At 45.6% G+C, this 18,932-nt stretch overlaps 2 protein-coding genes across 2 annotated transcripts; one reads left to right on the top strand and one right to left on the bottom strand.

Moving 5' to 3' along the window:
• Nucleotides 1-209: 209 nt before the first annotated feature.
• Nucleotides 210-9,063, bottom strand: LOC8050512 (dehydrodolichyl diphosphate synthase complex subunit Nus1). Its single transcript, XM_002433449.4, has 5 exons — nt 8,636-9,063; nt 8,088-8,216; nt 6,132-6,293; nt 5,053-5,146; nt 210-757 (listed from the first exon to the last, which is right to left on the bottom strand). The coding sequence occupies exons 1-5, from the start codon at nt 8,958-8,960 to the stop codon at nt 667-669; spliced, it is 801 nt and encodes a 266-aa protein (XP_002433494.3). The 5' UTR covers nt 8,961-9,063; the 3' UTR covers nt 210-666.
• Nucleotides 9,064-9,216: 153 nt separating this feature from the next.
• Nucleotides 9,217-16,619, top strand: LOC115326387 (serine/arginine repetitive matrix protein 1). Its single transcript, XM_029987251.4, has 4 exons — nt 9,217-9,443; nt 9,556-9,855; nt 11,499-11,671; nt 14,886-16,619. Exons 1-4 carry the CDS (start codon nt 9,423-9,425, stop codon nt 16,345-16,347), a joined length of 1,956 nt encoding a protein of 651 aa, XP_029843111.2. The 5' UTR covers nt 9,217-9,422; the 3' UTR covers nt 16,348-16,619.
• The last annotated feature ends 2,313 nt before the right edge of the window (nt 16,620-18,932 follow it).

The following is an 18,932-nucleotide window of genomic DNA, read 5'->3' on the forward strand; positions in this document are numbered from 1 at the left end:
GTGGTCCTAGCCAAGCAAAACTTTGCCTTTGAACACAAGTCATTGGAACAACTGGTGAATAAGAATGACAAAGCCGTGAGGGTGCAGGCGAGCTGGTGTAGATTTGCTGTTTTCTTAAATCCCCCGAGACTGGGTTCTTCTCATTCAACCCCCCCCCCCATCTCGGGTGGTTTAAGAAAGCGGTCGAAGAATGACAGTTGGAAAGGAAATCGAGGAAACTGCAATCATTTACTTCAGTCACACAAAATCTCCAGTTGCCAGATTTCAACCATTCACTCTGGCCACCCCCACCCCAAAAGAAAGACAATAACCGGAGGGTTCGCACCCCAACTATTTACACTTAGCCAGAGGTGCAATGTATGTATGCTTGGAAAAAAAAACTCCATATATTTACAGCAGTTACCAATCATTACTAAACAAAACTTTTGGATTAAACAAACATTTTTTTTAATCGTACCACATGTGGCAGATTTTGCCGGTAATGTTATAAAGTGTAACAGTTTTAAAGCAGGTGTAACGAAAATGACAGGAACTGCCGGTAAGTACCCAACGACAGATGAGAAATGTCCTTTTTTTTCTTTAACGGCTGGAAGCACTGCACTCCCAATGAGGTGTGTGTTGCCGGTGGGCTTCACCGGTAATGTCTGCAGTGGGCTGAAATCACAGTCACTTCCCAAACCGTTGTTCCCGGTTGTCGTACGTGCGAAGTGCACCCAGGAACTCCGACAGCCTAAGGTTGTGGTGAGTGGGCAGGCTTCTGAAAGGGCAGGAAGAAAGAGAACCCAGACTGATCAGATACAGGTGTGTCTTTGTTCCACATAACTACCTCCAGATGCCAAAAGACCCTTTAATTGTCAGTGACGTGATTGCTGTGCCATTTGTGCCAAAGTGCATACCTTGCTACACCCTCCTTCATTTAGCCAAAAGTGAAGAATTTCTGCCAGCATTGCACCAAAATGAATTTCACTTTATTAATACTGAAAATATAATAGCTCAGGCCCGGCTACATGGCCTGATCATTGTGGTAGGCTTGCGAAAATTTTCAGAACTTTCGGTTATCGCCCTAAACAATGTGAAATTTGATTTAATCTCTGTACCAAACACTGACAGTACTTGGACGTTTCACAATATTTCTAGCATTTGGGGTTTGCTCTGGTGGGTTAGCTTCGCCCTGTGCTTCTCTCCATGCACTGGTCTACTGCAGCAGAGCAATTACTGCAAAGTAGTCATCGCAATTTTGCATGTCTTGCTTCTCTGCAGCGCACCCGTGTGCTAAGAAGAAAGCACTTTGGGAAACGTCTAATCCGCCCTAGTTTTTTTTTTATGTTTTTCCGTTATTTATATTACCCTTACCAGCATGCTCCCCATTCCAAGTGCACTTTTCCAGAATGGATAAATTACACGCGATGTCTGAATAAAACTGTGTCTAGTATATATGATAGACTGCAATATTCTGACGGTAACTTCTTGAAGTTGCGATTGTTGAAGTATTGTGAGAAGATTTATACGGGTTGCTCTGTAGGTTTTTGTCTTGTCAACTCTTGTGTTTAGTTATCGCCTTTATATGGGTTCCATCTTTTTGATGTAACCCAAGTATCCCCAAAATCGAAAAACTATGCTCGTGCGACATCTGTTGCCCTACTAAAAATGTGAGTGAAGTTTGTGCCACGCTCCTTTCTGAGCGGAAAAATCTCAATCACAGAACTCGGCGGAGGCATCAGCGGCATGACAACGGGCACGAATCAGCCAATCGCAAGCCGCCTTTCTGAGAGAGACGGCTTGCACTGGCTAATGTGCAACCGCCGTCAAGCCGCCGGCGCCTCCATTAGATTCTGTACTCCAGACTTTTCCGCTCAGAAAGAGGCGTGGTACAAACTTCACTGACATTTTTAGTAGGGAAATAGACGTCGCACGAGCCAAATTTTTGTATTTCTGGGATGCTTGGAACCCGTAAGATAGGTTATCACCAAAAACAGACAGTCTCAGAAATGTCTTTAGTGAACCTTTAGCGACTTTGGTGGAATTGTATTTAATGAGAAATATTTATCGTTCGTGTGCTGATTTTTGTTATCGTGAAGTTCTACATATAAAACGTTATTGACATTCATGATGAAATGGCAAAAGATTTTATCAGAATAAATATTTCTAGTTTTATTACACCTTAAAACTGGAACGAAACATTGATTTAGCTGCTCGAAATTATTCTAGTCTCACATCATTTCAGTTGAACATATACTATTAGGTTTGCCTTTGATTCCATATCTAAAATAACCATTCAGAACAGCTCATACTGTCGTTCACTAATCAGCATATTGTTGCCGTTCATTTTGCTTCTACGCACAACTAAACAGCTAGTTCCGTGTTTGAGGTAATCAAACCTGCTGTGCAGTTGATGCTAACAAAAGAGTTGTACAGGAGAGATCTCCACAGGCAAGGTAGACATTGCCTTTTAGTTGGGTAGGCCAGCCCATGAATCTGAACATAATAGTCGCAGTGGTATGAATGAAAATTAAGTGCAGACCTCTGTTCCAAAAGTTCCTTTCAGGGATACAAAATGGACTAATGGCTGCTTCGAAAGGCGCTCCAAAATGACTGAGACCAATCACATCACTCAATCGTTGAAATGGGGTAAAATACTTGACACGCTCAAAACTTTCCTAGTTTCAGTTATTAAAATGCATGCACCTGGGGTCCGATTTTGGTCAAGGCAAGAACGTTCTTGGCTGCTGATTGGACGTGGTGCAACAGCTTGCATGCAGTCGACCAATGAGGCATTTCTGACCCATTTGCAAGCTCAAAATCTGGTAATATTTTGGTGGTAATGTTTCGCCAACATACAAATAGCGAAGTCTCGCCGCCCCTGATGTGCTTGTGCTTAGAACTTCTTCATCCACCGGTCAATGCCGGCTTGACTACGGCAGCAAGCAGAACGACTCGAGGTTTGCGAACGAAGCGCGAGTTGTCAACGGCTTCCAACATGGAATAGCAGACTATCGTATTTTTAGCCTGCGTCCGATCTCGCCTTGCCGCAGCACTCGCTTCAGGGCAAATGATCCAACTTTCTTTTTTGGTCTCTTAGCAGACCACATACCGTGTTTTCTTATTCAATTTTCGTGTGCAAATGACGCTTTGTAGCAGACGGACCATCTACAAACACCATCTTAGCTCGCTCTGCAAGAGGCAAATTAGCTCTCGCTTTCACTCTCGTGGAGACCAAAATCAAACCCTTGGGCTGGAACAGCATAACTGGAAGAAAACAATAGCACTAAGAGAAAAGATGGCCTGGTCATTCCTTATATACGCCTTTTCCACAAGGGTACAGTTATCTTCAATGTCGCCATTTCTGGTATGTGGTAAAACATTGTTTTGATCTCTCCACCCGCTGGAAGGTGTTTACGAAAATTGTGTGATTGTCACACATTCTTGTTTTGCCTCACCTATATTTTCTGGCATATTCCAGGTTGAAATGTTTTGTTATTTGTTCGTCCCGCATATCACATATGGAACCCACGTGACTGAGAATGACAGGAAACCGAGAACGTCTATACTCCGTTCACCAAAAGCTGAGGGAGTAGCGAAGGGCTACAAGTGCAAGCTAGCACTCCCTCCTTGCTTTGAGCCTTGGGTGCCCTGTAAGCTTAAAGGTGAACAGGGTATATAGGGCTCCTGGAACTGCTACCCTTTCCAATTAAACTTTTTTTTGTTGTTTTTAGTTGGTGGGGTTAATTTTATTTTCGAAATATTTTGAAATGTGCCCCACAATTAGTAAGCCTTCATATTCAATGCAATTAAATCACATTCAGCAAAGGAAGCTAAAACAGAAAAAAATCGGGCAGGTCTACGAGGAGGAGGAGGAGAGAAAGGTGATGTCAAGCCCGGTTGAGGTGCAGATGAAGGAAAAAAGAAAGGGGGGGTAGGGTGCGCAAAGCGGATTACCCGAGGTCGGAAACGGTCAGCGGTTACCAAGAAGCTACCGTGTGTTCTAGTTTCGAGAAGTAACTAGGCCAAGCACGGTTTGAACCCCATTCGTCCACGTGACAGTCGCATGCTTGCCAACTTCGAGGTATTTTGTAATGTGCACCACAGCAGTACATGAAACTTGAGGAGAGGTTCTGGCTAGTACTTCTTGCGAAGTAAGTGTGTGTGCAACTTCCTTACCATGACAAAAGTTGTGCAATGTTAGGCCCTCACGTATGAATATTGCTGACGTCTTTTATAGATTGTTTTCTTCCTTGGCGGCAGCGGCCCCGGCGTCGGCTCAGCAGCCGCCCTGTCACGCCAAAAGCAGACAATGTTTTCTAAACTTAACGGTGTGCACTTTTTGGTGCTATAATGGTCAGTGCATGATATCTTTTTCATTCCCAATAAAACAGATTAAGTAGACACGAAGCAAATAAAACCAATAATTCGTTGAGTGATTTCAGCAACATGTCATCTGCTTTAGTTAGGCGCGACCGGACGGCTGCTGAGATGCCGCAAGCCACCGGGGCCGTGCTGCCGCCACCTGTCGATTGTTGCACCAGTCGGAAGGTGTGTGGATAGCAGTGGGCGCTGTAGGTAGGTGAAATCGGTTATTATTTTTTTACTTTTTACTGAGGTAAATTTGTTCTTTGAAACTTTGATGCAATGCTTCTACCCCGATCGGGCACCTCTGTGGTCAATCGTAGCACGATAAGTTACCAAGCTGATATATGCGGTCAATTTAACCCCGGATTTGTGGGCACACGGAAGAATAAGAACCTTTTGAGTACCAAACAGCCAGACGACTAATAAAAAAAACGTCTAAAATTGCAAAAGGCTTATGGAGGCTTTTGCAATTTTATCATTCTTGAAACAAAAAAAAGGGGACAACATACCTGAAACTTCAGTCAACCAAGCTTCCACTATGTGATATCGTTGATAAAGTATTTCTCCAAAGAATATGACATTAACACTTTGTAGAGAGCTGCCTCTACTATGACCATGCCAAAACCTTAATTTGTATAAATTCATTTTTCTTACAATATAACAATTAAGAAAAAAACCAATACAAAAGGGATCAGAGGTGCTTACATAATTTCTGTAAGCCGCAGCTGCCAAGGCTGGTAGCCGAAGACACTGTGTGCTTTGCCAAATCTGAGAAGAATGTCTGGATCTGGCCAATCACCTGGGCATGAAATAAAGCAAACTAAAGTTTCAAAAAGCAAATAAAAAGTGTTTTAGCATTACACTTTTGGGTACACTGAACTGTATTGGTACAGCAGCTCAGGGAATGAGACATCCGCAGTATGTTGTAGGGATATCAGATGATGCTTCCCGATATGCACTACTGCTATTAGTTGACCACTCTGGTGAAATAAATTGATCAAAGGTGATTATCATTGCAATGACTGCAGCGACATTCACAGTGCCAGAAACAAGTGAAAGGAAGTCCAATAACTATAGTTCCTAAAATTCCTGGATGTATTTCCATGTGAGGGGGAGGACATCCTCTGTTGAAGAGACTGCCATCAGCATGTGCAACATAAATAAACTTCAGGAAGTAAAATAACATCAAAAGAGCACTCATGTTGAGAAACACCAGAACACATGATTTCTGCTAAGGCATATAAAACTGATCAAGTGGTAAAATGGTTGAGAAGTCACCACTCAAGTGGTGATGCCCCCAAACAATGACAAATGAAGAAAGCTGCTGTTGTGATGGAGTTGAAATGTGAAGACGAAGAAAACGATAAGTTGGACGCAATTCTATGAAGTGTACAAGCACAAGCCTGTCGATTAAAACCGCTTGAAATTGATGTATACAACAAAATTGTTACCGCAAACTACTGCAACAACTTTGCAATATTGCTGTTGACCCACAGTTCATTCACGACACCAGGTGACACAAAAACAAGGTGCGCATGAGGCCAGCCGTTTCTATCGTCAAACTCCAGCAAGGCATCAATTTGGGCTAGCTGCTAGTAAGTTACGGAAAAAGAAATACATAAAAACGGGTGAAGTACAGGCAAACAAATAGAAAAAGTGGGCAAACAGCGCTGTACATTACGGAAAAGTAGGACTCGTCTGTTTATGTATTACATTGTTTTTTTCAGTGTAAGGCCAACTCTAGAAGAAAAATGACAATGCCTCAAAAAAAGTGGACCACACACCTGAAACTTGTTTCTGTATTAGGTCAGGCACAATATCACTGGGAGAAAGTCGCCCTTCCTTCACTTCCTGGCACAACTTGCGCGCAAATTTAGCGAAGAGGGGCCGACCGTCCTCGTTGCTGGCCAAGCGCACGTGCACGTGGTGAGTGTAGCCATTCCGACCTGAAAGGGGGTGGGAGATAGGACACTGTGGCAGGGCTCTGAAAAACATGCATCAAAATCTCCCGAGCACCACACCGAAGATGCGCAGACAGGTGAAAATGTATCTTTATCGTCCCCAAATAAAAATCTGCACCCTCATGTGCACAATCATTTCCTGTCTTCCCGAAAAAGAATTCCGGGTTTCCTTCTAGCATTCTCCCCTCCTCCTTGCCCATATCCAGCACACTGGAGAAAGGAGGAAACCCATAGAAAGGAGGATGGGTTTCCTCCATTCTGATTGTTCAGAGCATGAGCAAGTCAGTTTCTTAATGTTGTTTAACACTTCCACCCATTACTCCTGACATGCCCTTTTGCATTTTCACTAACTCTTTTACTTCCTAACTCTTTAGTGTATATTTTTCCATTGCTGCTGCCACTGCCTCTGTAGGGATTAGATTTGATTTGACACAGCACAGGCAAGCCATCGCCAGTTATTTCTTTTAATTCGTCCTTCCCAAATGAAAGACTCATAGAAACTTGTGGTGCTGTGCACTGTGCTCAATGCACAACAGAACAGCTGGTGTTGATCAATACTTGGTCTGAGCAAACCGGAAAAAGCGTCAAAATCAAGTTCGCGCTTACTGTGATTTGCAGTGTATATTGGGCTTTTTAAAGGGGATGGTAGCCACATTAATCGTCGGCCTTCGATCCATCTCAATGAGACCCAAATGAAAATGGGGAAGAGGGCAAAGCAAATTTCCTCAACAAGATCCATAGATTATCTGCCATCTATGATCATGAAAGTGATATGATCTTACAACACTACAGTGCCGCATATCCCAAGTTCGCTTGGCTCAGTTGGCTGCATGCCAGAGTCATTCTTCCCTCGAGTGGATTCCGCTACTGATAATCTGGAGACTCTCGAGAGCCTTCTAAACTCGTTGTCTCAAAGAAAAAGCATGTTTTACACATAGCCTGTACTACTTCACAAGGTTGGTCCTCAGGGGACGAAAATTATGCCTTTTGACTTCAAAATGCTTACATTTCGGTAAAATGACAAGTAACTGATCTCAAACGTACACACAAGTATCTTAATTCACCACATCAAAAAGGAAATCAATAATGCTCTGTGATGAGTCAAATAGTTTTTACTAAGGTTGTTGGGGATGAAAACGAGTATGGAGTAACTAGAAAAGGGAACCAATCAGGTGTAAAAAGCAGTGGCCTGCCAAGCGAGGTGGTCAGTTGCCCCCTTGACAGAGCTGAAGGGATGTATGGCTTTTTTCTTTTTTTCATTTGGTTGCAAGCACAAGTTTGTCTTAGTAAACATTTCTTTTTTTAATTTTCGCATTCATCCAACATTTTTTTTTCCACAACTTGTTTGAATTTGGCGACAAGAAAAGAAAAAAAGACGAGTTATAAATTGTTGGCGAGTTAATCATGAATTTGAATAAGAACCAAATGAGCACCAAAACCAAAAAAAAAAAAAGAAACAGGGAAAAGTGGACAAAACAAGCATATGGTGCCATTTATTTTCAGCAAATGTTTGAGTGATAACCGACCCTTGTCATGTTCACTTCTTCACAACTTTGTCCTTGTCCTTTTAGTGTTGTTTTGGTGTTCATTTAATGATCGAAAGATGTCGGATTTCACAAATACTGTTGTGTGTTTACGGTTTATATGAAAACAGTTGGCTGGCATGAGCTTACGCAATGTTTGAAGGAGATCACCCATATTCCATGTTCGCCCCATCCTGGACCGTGTGGTAAGCCACATCAGCAATGTAGCCTAAGGTTTCTAACTTTGGCGCCTTACCATTCTTTTCAGTCGTCTCTTTTCCCTCGACGTAAAGCACAACTTTGCTTGTGTCGCAGGATCCGAAGTGCTTCTTCTGACTTCTCAAAACTTCTTTGTACAGCTCCGACCAGTTCTTCTTCATCACTCCTGCGACAAGAAAAAAGGTAAGTACTAAAAAACCGCCACCTTCGTAGAATTGGAAACGGGTTGCGATTTACGACGTACATGCCCAGCTGGACAAGAAGTGCGGCTAAATATTATCGTTAAAAATCGACTAGCAAACCAGTTTTGTTTTCGCACTACTTCCGCCACGTAGAAAGTTGTTATTGGCGTTCAAAAGTCGCAGTTTTCAAGTGCTACTTAAGTTGCATCATCGGCAAAATCTGCGTCCTCATTCATTTAACGCTGGGAGTGGAACCACCAATCTGACGTTCATAACAATAAAGAAAGCAGAGCTATTTAACGCTAACGAACGTAAAAAAGTGTTTAAAAATCTAGGCGCATCAACAGCGTACGGAACGCTTCAAGTTGATATCGACGGTTGGGATAAAGAAGTCCGCACTCACCTTCAACGTCGTACAGCGTTACGTGAGGTATCCTCGCGAACAAACACCACACAACAAGGTTCGCGACATCTCGGTAAGAGACGAGGCTTTCCCCAATTACGACCGCTACGTGCTTCGGAACTTTGCAGAAGGAGTGCAAGCTTCGATGAACGCTGCTCGGAGAGCACGCAAACTTCGCCGGGTCCAACTTTGAGTTGCTGTAGACACTTTTATACTCTAACCTGTGTAGCAAGCGGTGTCTAATCAGCGAGAGCGTCTCTGCAACAACGAGCAGCGCGTGTAGTAACCACAGTACGAGTTTGCAGAGCACACGCGTGAGGAACATTGCGCGACTAGAAACACCGCCGGCTCATATCAACACGGTACGGGAGCGGCCAGCGGTGCGGCTGGCGTCGTCGTGTTTCAAGTCCCGCATAGAAAGTAGGAACGCACAAAATAAGTTACACAAATTGAAATACGTTTAAATAAATATTTAATTACGTTACAAATGGAACTATGTTTATTTCAGCCTAATAGTTGCAACAATATATTTTAAAATGTTAGTTATATAAATATTTGGTTAAGGCGCGAATCGCTGGCGTAAGAGACGCGGCAGGAGGCGGCCATTGGTGTCTGGAGGGAAAAAAGGTTTTGATTTGGGGCTTGTGTTACGGGTGCTTTTGAAGGAGGATTGTGGTCTGCACTACGTCGTAGATACATTAAATGTTAAGGACCCGCGTGGTTTAATGCGTGTTTTATTTTGTTTTTGTTTATTCGCGCAACTCTAGCTGTCTTGGGAGAGGCTACGATGATACCCCATTCGTCCAGGGTGAGAACCTAGCATTTCTCCTGTCAGTCTTATGGTCTAAGGGTGTGGGTTACTTTGGGAGATAATTGTTGGGCGTACAGTGGCATGATCCGCACTGCTCACTCCATTTCAGGACACCAACCCCACAGTGACTGCCGTCATGGACGAGGACGCGGATATGGACATCTATGAAGACCTCCACGACCGCGACCCAAGCTCGGCGATCGAGCCCAAACGGGATTTTTCCGACATAGAAGACACGCCTGAGCTCGATCTTTTGGACACTTCGGTCATCCCGAGGTTGAAGACTCCGCAAAAGAAGCAGTGTGTGCAAGCGCGGCCGCCTGCCGCCGAGTCCATCAGGGGGGGAATCAGCGCGCTGCTTTCTGCAGGCGACGCGACCAAAGCGACGAGCCATACCAACGAAACCGCGGTGAGCAGCGACCGCTAAACGGTTGTTCGCGGTGGGGAACTTGGATGACCCTTTCCCGCGCGCGATTATCTCATCGGGTTGTTAGTGGGTCCCTCATACTACAGGTCCCGAAGCAACTGTCGACTGCAGTGATATATGTCTTATCACGTCTGATGCTTGCAGCCCCTTGTATTTTTCAACCCCCCTGTCGGAGCAACGGGATTACCCGCCCCCATGATACACCTCTGGTCGCTTACAGTTCAGGAATCGTCTGAGCATTCTAATATGGCCAACGAGATTTGAGGATTGGCCAATAAAAGTGCCGAAGAAAGAAGTGTGACCATAATGAGCCATGCCCTGCGTTTTCTAAGTTGTCAGTAGCAGCAGACGCTACGAGCCATCCCAGCCAGTCCAGTAGGTGAACGTAGCACGTGATAAGTTCTCTGCGCCACCTCTTTAAAGGAGCTGTGCAACAATTTCAGTGCTTTGCTTAAATAATTTGGGAGTTGGTGCCTCGACCTTTCTAAAGTAAAGAACAAAAAACCGCTTTTGACTGAATGGCCTAGTTTATATTTAAAAAGGGAGAAAGATTGAGGTTTTTGGCATCTCTCAACTCCTTTACCATCTTCCGAGTCACGTGCGCTGTGACGTCAATGGGGGACGCGCAGGGTTTCGGTGAAGCTCTCTCTCTAGAGCCATTAGTGAGCAGCAAAAACTCACCTGCTCGTGCCCACGTGCTTGAGCAGCGCGATCGACATGGCAAGAGGAGGAAAGGTTTTGTCCAGGTTTGGCCATCCCTTTCCGGCTCTGCCCCCGCCCCCTCCGGCTTCTGGTGGCTGTTCGCGGTAGCAGTTAGAGCTGACGTTTTGTTGACCTCAGATAGATGGAGCCACTAAAATTCCGTATAATGAAAGTTTTTTCTTTTTCGATGATACCAGGTTTTTGACGCATTTATATTTATGTTGGAACGACAAGATTTATAGAAAAATTCCCTTTTATCGAGCAGGTATTTGCAGGACTTCCTACCTTTTTACAAGTTCCTCATTGACGTCATGCCGCGTGGTTCTCATGGCCGCCTCTCATGGCCGCCGCTCGCGGCTGCAGGTCGGGAAATATTCCAAGTTTTGCCTCGCGATTACGCGGCGGATTCACAACATTTTGAAGGAAAGAGATGTGTTTTCTGTCCTTTGTGAAACGATAAACAATGTCAAAAGTAGAAGATGCAAATTTTTTTCAATGTTAAAATCGTTGCACAGCTCCTTTAAGGTCACCCTTGCACGGCCTTAGATTAGCTTCAGTGGCTCCGGCCGGACGTAAGGTAGAGCGGAGTATAGGCATAGTTGAGGAGAAAAAAAGAATGCAAAAACCAAACTGAAGTGAAAGAAAAAAGTTGTTTGATGATTGATTCTTGTTGTACTAGGCTAACAGATCCTCGCTCTCCTGCAGCCCTGACCTTTCCCCCTCCTCTCCCTCCCTTGTTTCACTTTTCCTTTCCTTCCCCCTTTCCCTCATGGTCCACCGATCTCGACGCCAACATCTAATAAAAAACGCTACATGTTGTTGAAAGTCAAAAGATGTCCGTCCCTTTTGTTTATTCTTTCCGTAACAAGTTAACTAATGATGATCCTTATTTGTTGTTTTTTTTTCACCATAATTTCGTGCAGGTCGCTGGACCAGCCAAACCGCAGAGCACGTTGTCGAAACCAATCGATGTGACGGCCTGGGCCGCCTTGAAGAAGGAAAACGCCGTGCTGAAGCACAACATCTCCATCTTGTACCGGACAGCCAAGTATCTGCTGCAGTCCAAGGACAAGGAGATCTCAAATCTTAGGCAGAAGTAAGTTTCCACCAGAGAGGTCGTGAGTGGCGTGGGGAATTTGAGGTCTTGGGTGGGAGCGGAAGAGGGGGCAAACCTAGCGGTGTGGACGCTTACGTTTAGTGATAGCTACTAGATAGTGGCAGCAAGCCCGTAGCCAGGATATTTTTTTCCTGTGTGGCCCTTTTAACCAAAGTCCTTGCCCCTCCCCCCTGGCTATGGGGCTAAGTGGCAATGTCTTTTATTTCATTCCAGACTGCCTGCCCAGTGGGTTTATCTGTTTGCAAATTCATGTTTGATGCCACCTTATTTCTGTATCGACATGATTTGAGCAAACCTTTCCAGTAGATGACGGTCGTGCCCAAAGTCGGAAAATTTTTGAAACATAATAGAAAGTTACATGATCCCAGTGGTTGGCAAGGAGACAAAAATTAATTTGATACATGTCTTTGGTTTGCAGCATTTGGTTCTTTAAATGGCCCAAGTGATCGCTTGCCTGTAACTGTAAGGGCTGATTATACCATACTTTTCTTCAAAAATGCAGACCATCCCTGCAGCAATGCTGTGAAGTGGTAGTTTTTTGTGCTATATCGCTGAAAACCTTTCAAAAGGAATCGGGGATTTCTAAGCAAAGTACTAATTTATGACAAGTCCACGATTGCCAGTTTGGCCGTAAACCGTGGACTCTTGTCCATGGTTCACTCCCAAACAGTTTGAGTGTTGTTGTCTTGGGTCTTTAACAACGGAAAAGTGGCAAGGAAACAAATACATACTGGTATGTCTCAGGATTGTTATATTGTCCAAAGGCTGCCTCCGCTAAAGTTCCGACTCATTGTCTGGTTGGGACAACAGGAGTCCACACCTAACATTTCACAGGAAAGGCAACTTTACACTCGCATTTATTTTTTCCTTTGAAAGTACAGATGACTGCAGGTGGCATCTCTTGGGGCTACAAGCTGTTGGTGTCGGCTCCGTTCCATGGGAGCCATGTGAATTTCTGGGCTGCACCAACTTCCATCAATAATGTTGCTCATCCGGTCGCAGCATCAGTGCCCGGAAGCAAACGGCTCTTTTCAGAGCCACATCCCACTTGCACTTTGGAGCGGCCTTTGGTCCCATTCTCCCGTGTCTTTAGATATTGTAAAGCGTCAAAAGAATGTCCACCCATGGTGAAGAGAGAAACGGTAAAGAAAAATACAGAGCGCGACTGCATAAAAATGAGAGATACTTTTGCAAGGAGGTTATAGTGGGCAGGAGGTGGCATCTGTGTTCTCTATACAGTATGGCATGGCCATGAAATGTACCCCCAGCCTCTCGGCCAATAAAAAAACTCGGTTAAGGCGCCACGATGTAAATATGGAATATGGGGCACACAACAATGGCAATGCCGTGGAAACACGGTTGTTTGCCTCATATTAATTAGGTGGCATTTGCTGAATTGGTGTCAAACAGGTGTGATTTGGAGTCCAACACTTGCCCGGCCAGCAGTAAGTCGGTGTGCAGCTGGTGCTCTAGACAGCGCTTTGGGAGTATTGTCTAGTGCGAGTCGTCGTAGCGTGACTTTGGAAAGCTAGCATATCGGGTGCCATACGCGCAAACGCTGAGAATGGCACTGGGTTGAGAATGTGGTAGAGGCTCCAGTCCCAGCGCGCGTTTGTTGCCTTTCATCGTACCGTGGCTGCGTGTGCACATCGAAACCTCATTGAATGCATTGACTGCATCGAAAGCCAGCTGTGGCAGCAAGCAGACGAAGCAGACCACAGGCACGGAACAGACGATGAGAGAAGCGTCGATGTGCGAGGCAGTCTGGGATCGAGTTCTTTTTCCGGCGTCGCTGAGCATGACGTCATGCTGGGTCCCGGGGTATTCAAACGTCTTTGTATTTTTGACAGTGAGTGGTCAGTGCCTGCACGTCTTCTAGGCACGACGCAGGACAAGCTTGTGTTTTAAGGTGCTGCTCCTTGACTCCGATAACATTTTCATGCATAATATTGTCACGCCCCGTGTAACAAAAAAGAAATTAATTTCATTTACAAAGGTTGTTGCCCTTTTGGAAAATGCAACTTGCATTGGCAGTCGGTGTAATTTCTTCCATTGCATTTCCAACAAGCTGGTGTAAGCTGCTGCATGTTTCATTCGTAGGTGCGCTTTGCAAATGTGCTCGCATAAGCACTGACGGACGGTTTCTGTTTGCTAATATTTTTTCCTGGTATTTCAATTTGAAAAGAATGGGCCATTGTACGAAGCTGCACAACTTATTTAAAACTTATATTTTTGCTTTTGTCTATTTGCAGCGTTTGCTGCACAATATTATCACATGCAAGATCGAGAAAGTACACTTTTTCGTAAGAGTATACATGAATGTCTAGAAGGTTCATGTATACTCTTGCCCTGAGCGGAAAAGATGAGGAGGCCAGATTGACCTTGCCTCGTCAGTCACGCCCTAGCTCTTCCCTGAACATTCTAGATCAAATGGTTGAATATCCGGGATGACGAGCATAGTAGATAAAGAGCCCAGCGCCGTATTGCCGATTCTCTCTCGCGATAGCCAGCTCTTACGCCGACGCACCGTTGCTTGCTGCTGCCGCTGTCGACGCTCGCTGCTTCTGCTTTTTCGACGTGTGTTCTTCCTTTTCGTTTCTGGCACAAGTTCACCCCCATCAAATCTTTAGTTCATTCTGTTTTCTCCTTCCTCGTCGCCTGTCATTCGTGACAATATTGTCCCGATTCGGAAGACAATGCAGGCAGTTAACACGGCACCTCCGATAGGTGTCTTTTTACATCTAGGATGCATTTGTGCATGAGTGAAGGTATGCACCTGGATAGTGCTCTTATCTTGCCTTACGTGTGAAAGCAGCTGATGCTGCAGGCTGACCTGACCATTGAGGACTGCCGGAAGGGCAATTTCGTGGCATTTGTCATCTCTCTGCACTTGTGCTGCCGCCACTAGTCTTAGCAAGCGTCTGGATGTTCCGTGACATTGTGTCCTGGGGCCTTGTTCATGCTTGTCCACCATTTGACTGTCCTCCAAGATGAGGCGAAACAGCTTTGGCATTTCCACTAAAACTTTCTCCAGCCTCCTTTCACAGGCTATAAAATGGTATGTGTAAAGTTTACATGGGAGAATTTGGTATTTAAACTTATTGCAATGGGTCACATCTGTAACATTTTTCACCAGATATCATTCCTCGGTTCGGCACGTAAAACCCCCAACTTTGACCGCAACTCTTTCCAGATTGGACAATCTGATCTTCAGACGCAACCAAGGTGGAACGGACAGGCTGAACGGTTTTCGGGAACCACCTCCGCCACTCCCTCTTGCACGGCCTGATCCGGAGAAGGCTTCTCCTAGACAACCACCCCAAGGGCACGCTAAACATCCGACGGCCAAGCAAGCTCCGGAAAAGCCGAAAGCCGACCTCTCGGAGGACCTCCAGCGCCTCTACAAGTACCGCAAGGTGAAGTCCTCAGACAGAACGGAGTACAGCAATGTGGAACCCCTGGATGTCCCGACCAGAGAAGCCAAACCGCAGGAGAGGCGCGTCCGTCCGATCAAGAGCACACCAAAAGACATAAAAGGTCCGCGCAGGCCCGTACCGGACATTCGAAGAAGGCCCATCAGGAAGACCATAGATCGCGTAAGACCTGCGCATGCTCTGAAAGAGGCGGCAGCGAACCGCAGGGGACACAAGCGCGGAAGACCCGCGAGTGCGGAAAGGCGGAGATACCTCGCGGAACTCCCAAGCCCCAGGGAAAAGAGGTGGGACTCTCCTGCCGGGCGAAGGGAGGACGCACAAAGCCCATACAACAAGAGGTACAGAGCGGCGAGGTCAAGGTCGCATTCGAAATCACACTCTCCACATCACGGCGGCCGGAAACAGCCGAGCAAAGGGTCAAGGTCGCGTTCAAGGTCATACACTCCGCCTCTAGACGTCCGGAGACAACCGAGCCACGGGCCGAGGTCGCGTTCGAGGTCATACACTCCACCTCACGACGTCTGGAGACAGCCGCGCCACCGGTCAAGGTCACGTTCGAGGTCATACACTCCGCCTCGCGACGGCCGGAAACAGTCCAGCCACGGCCACGGGAGTCGACACCGGCGCAGGAGTCGGAAGGAACTCCTAGGAACTGCGTCGCCCGACTACGGGGAGTGCGTCGGGGCATGGCCGTCTAAGAGCCCTTCGACGCTGCCGCCTCACTTCTCGGACGAATCGCCGCCACACACGCCCTATGCCGGCAGGCAGCGGTCACGCTACTCAAGGTCTCCGCAGCACCTGGCACCGCCTGCCGGCGGCTCCGTCGAGAGGGCTGGCATCTCGCAGCACCCTCCAGTGGTGCATCCTGATGCTCGTAGCCGGATTCGAAAGTCGCGCAAATTGCTTTCCGACAGCCATGTTGTAAGGACTGCTGACTCGCAACACACTTCGGCGGTCCAGCGTGATGCTCGGCGTCTTCTTAGGAGATCGCACAAAATCAGTTGTCTTCCGCAGACGCTCGACGGAGGTTCCAGTTTTTTGGCGAGGGCATCTAAGAAGGCCTCAGTGAAAAGAAGTCCCCGTAAGGTTGTTCGAAGCTCCGTGGCCAAGACAGTGAGCAGTGTACCAAAGAACAACGCCTTGTGCAAGGAAGGGGATGCCGGCTCCAAAATGGAGCCGGTGGCCGAGGCGGGTGAGCGTTCGATTCCAGTACCGCCGTGACACCTTTGCTTCGGGCAATGCTGGGTGATTCTGGAGCATTTGTGGTGCTTGTATACCTATGTTTTTGCGCCGTATTGCGCGGGGTATTTATGATAATCGGAACTATGTCGGTGGCGGGTAAAGAGTAAGATGGGAGGAGCTTCCATTTTATTCTTATCCTGTCGCCAACTATATTTTGGACGCCTGTTTGCTATTGCGTGCATGTGTGTGTGTATGGTTGTTCCTGCTTTTATAGAAAAAATAAAAAGTGGTCTAATACTGTTTGGAAAGCATACTCTGGAAAGTGCCTGGTTGATGAAGTGAGAGCATTTTTGCTTGTTAATGTTGCTTTTACGATTTTCCAAGAAGGTTGTTTTAAGGGTTTTAGTTCCTACAAACTTGTTGACGAGGTATTTGCAAAAGCAGATATAGCTTGCTTTCTGTTCGCTCAATATAAATTATAATCAACGAAAGTGAACCTGCTTTCGCAGCTTCATGTTCATAGAATTGACTGGATTCATTCAAATCAATGTTCATCTTGGAGCTTTGGAACAATCCAATTTAGTTCATACAAGTTTGTAGTATTTTTTTCACTGTGGAAGACATTTGCAATTGTCAATAAATTGAGTGTGCCTGCTGGGAAATGTACTTAAATATTAAGGTGGGCTGGTTAGTTCAACATACGAAAAATATAACAAACAAAAAGTTAGGGCACAGACAAGCTGGTGAAGGTTTAACATTTCGGGGTTTTGTCCAAAATGTTAAATATATAAAGTGCAAAAGAGCAACGAAGACATACCTCTGTCCCGCCTGTTTTGTCCTGGTCTGTTCTTTGTGCTTTATATATTTCGTATGCCTGTTGTACATGGTTCACTTTTCTTTGACCTGTCCTTATTCAAGATACCTCAAAGGCCTATTACAAAAAGGGCCTGTACCATCATTTTATGTTTCTTTCATCATCTTTACTTTTTAAGAACTGGTAAATGTTGGAACGTCTGTGCGTCTCTCACAAAAGTAGCAAAAATAACTTAATCATGTTTGTGTGTCCCTCGGATTAGCTCGCAACGCTGATAAGGGGTGGTACTCAGTTGGTCAAACGACGTTTTAGCGAACGGCAACATTTCATTGGAAGACACTTTAGCGGTCAGCCGCCGCAAAGCAACGTTTACGGGTGGGTCAGATGCAGTGGGTGCACTGACGGGGGAGGGGGGGTTAAACTCTTCCCCTTCAAGAGCTTTTTTTTATTATTGTTATTTGATGCCAAAGGTTGGTTGGGTGAGAGAAAACATACATTTCTGTCTTACGAGTTGGAACCTTTACGAAATTCAGGCTGCCCACTTCCCTCACTATCATGATCGCAGTATTGGACATTTGTGAGAACATGCTATACCTCATTATGGCTAGACAGCGTTCATTCGTAATACTTTATTCTGTAGCACTGAAGGCGGGTGTAGAAGAAAATGGTCGGGGGGATCGGTGGCGAAGTGAGCTTGCGCACACCAGCTAGGATCATGGGGACCGAAGGCTCGCACTGCAGAACCCGGGGATTCTGGGTTCAATTCCCGCCCCTGCTCGTTTTGGTCTGCCTGAGCATTGTACCGGTGTGCAGTTGTGTGTCACTACTGTGTGGTGCACATTAAAAACCACAGGCTAGCGGTTGTACCGCACTGACTAACTCAACCAACTAGCCACCCAATTAATTCTGACGCACTGACTAAATGGCTCATCTACAGCTCGGACAACACTGTATAATGTACACAAAACAACTAGGAAATGGTCCCGGAACAACTGGTCCCAAGTGCAAGGTAGAGAAAAATAATGCCACAATCGCAGTGAAAATAAAGTACAGCAGTGAATTCATTGAATACAAATATAAACTCCCTCAGGTAAAAAAAAATAAATGAAATAGTTTTTGGGTTATAAAATCAATAAAAAAAAAAAATCATCAAATGGCGTATTGGGGCATTGCGACGTTTACAGGGTGTCTCAAGTAGCAACCAGGCTCTTTAAATCGACCGCAAAAAACGGTTTCTTAAACTATCGTGCTACGATTTTGTGCAACGTTGCCCGCAGGTGGTGCATTTTTTCTATAAAATTTGTAAAGAGCGAACTTGCCTGAGGAAAAAGTCAAAAAAGAAAAAGGCTTAACTTTTTTGGAAACGCAGCGAAGCCATTGGTCGTCAAACAATAGCGCGCCATTTGGCACGGGAGACAAAAGATGGCGCAAGCAGTCGCGACGTCAACTGCCGTCAACGAACAAGCGTACGGCGCCGAGAGCAGGCGTCGCCGGCATACAATCTTTTCGACTCAAATGCGGCGCGCTTTCCGAAGGCGGCGACAGTCTCGGAACCAAAAACAGGCGCTATAACAACAAGGGACTGCAAAACAAACAACATAAGTACCACGGAAAAAAAAAAAAAGCGGTCAAAATAACTTTACAACTCATTTTTTAATTGATTATGTGCCCATCAATGTGTTTTATTAGCAAGGATGATAAAATCATGCATTGGCAACCGACATCGAAAAAGCTTGTGCCGCTTTTGAGTCGAAAAGATTGTCTGCAATTTGTTGCCGGCTCTCAGCGCCGTGTGCTCGTTCGTTGGCAG

The sequence above is a fragment of the Ixodes scapularis genome, unplaced genomic scaffold, assembly GCF_016920785.2.
Source record: "Ixodes scapularis isolate PalLabHiFi unplaced genomic scaffold, ASM1692078v2 PGA_scaffold2__306_contigs__length_199485367, whole genome shotgun sequence".
NCBI lineage: Eukaryota > Metazoa > Arthropoda > Arachnida > Ixodida > Ixodidae > Ixodes > Ixodes scapularis.

What these genes read in the sequence shown, in the direction of transcription:
- LOC8050512 (XM_002433449.4), bottom strand. Translation starts at nt 8,960, where the DNA reads ATGTTCCTCACGCGTGTGCTCTGCAAACTCGTACTGTGGTTACTACAC. An exon ending in AACGCTGTACGACGTTGAAG is followed by an intron (nt 8,217 to 8,635) that starts GTGAGTGCGGAC and finishes TTCTTGTCGCAG; the next exon opens with GAGTGATGAAGAAGAACTGG. An exon ending in AGAGACGACTGAAAAGAATG is followed by an intron (nt 6,294 to 8,087) that starts GTAAGGCGCCAA and finishes ACCCCCTTTCAG; the next exon opens with GTCGGAATGGCTACACTCAC.
- LOC115326387 (XM_029987251.4), top strand. Translation starts at nt 9,423, where the DNA reads ATGATACCCCATTCGTCCAGG. An exon ending in TGATACCCCATTCGTCCAGG is followed by an intron (nt 9,444 to 9,555) that starts GTGAGAACCTAG and finishes ACTCCATTTCAG; the next exon opens with GACACCAACCCCACAGTGAC. An exon ending in GCCATACCAACGAAACCGCG is followed by an intron (nt 9,856 to 11,498) that starts GTGAGCAGCGAC and finishes AATTTCGTGCAG; the next exon opens with GTCGCTGGACCAGCCAAACC.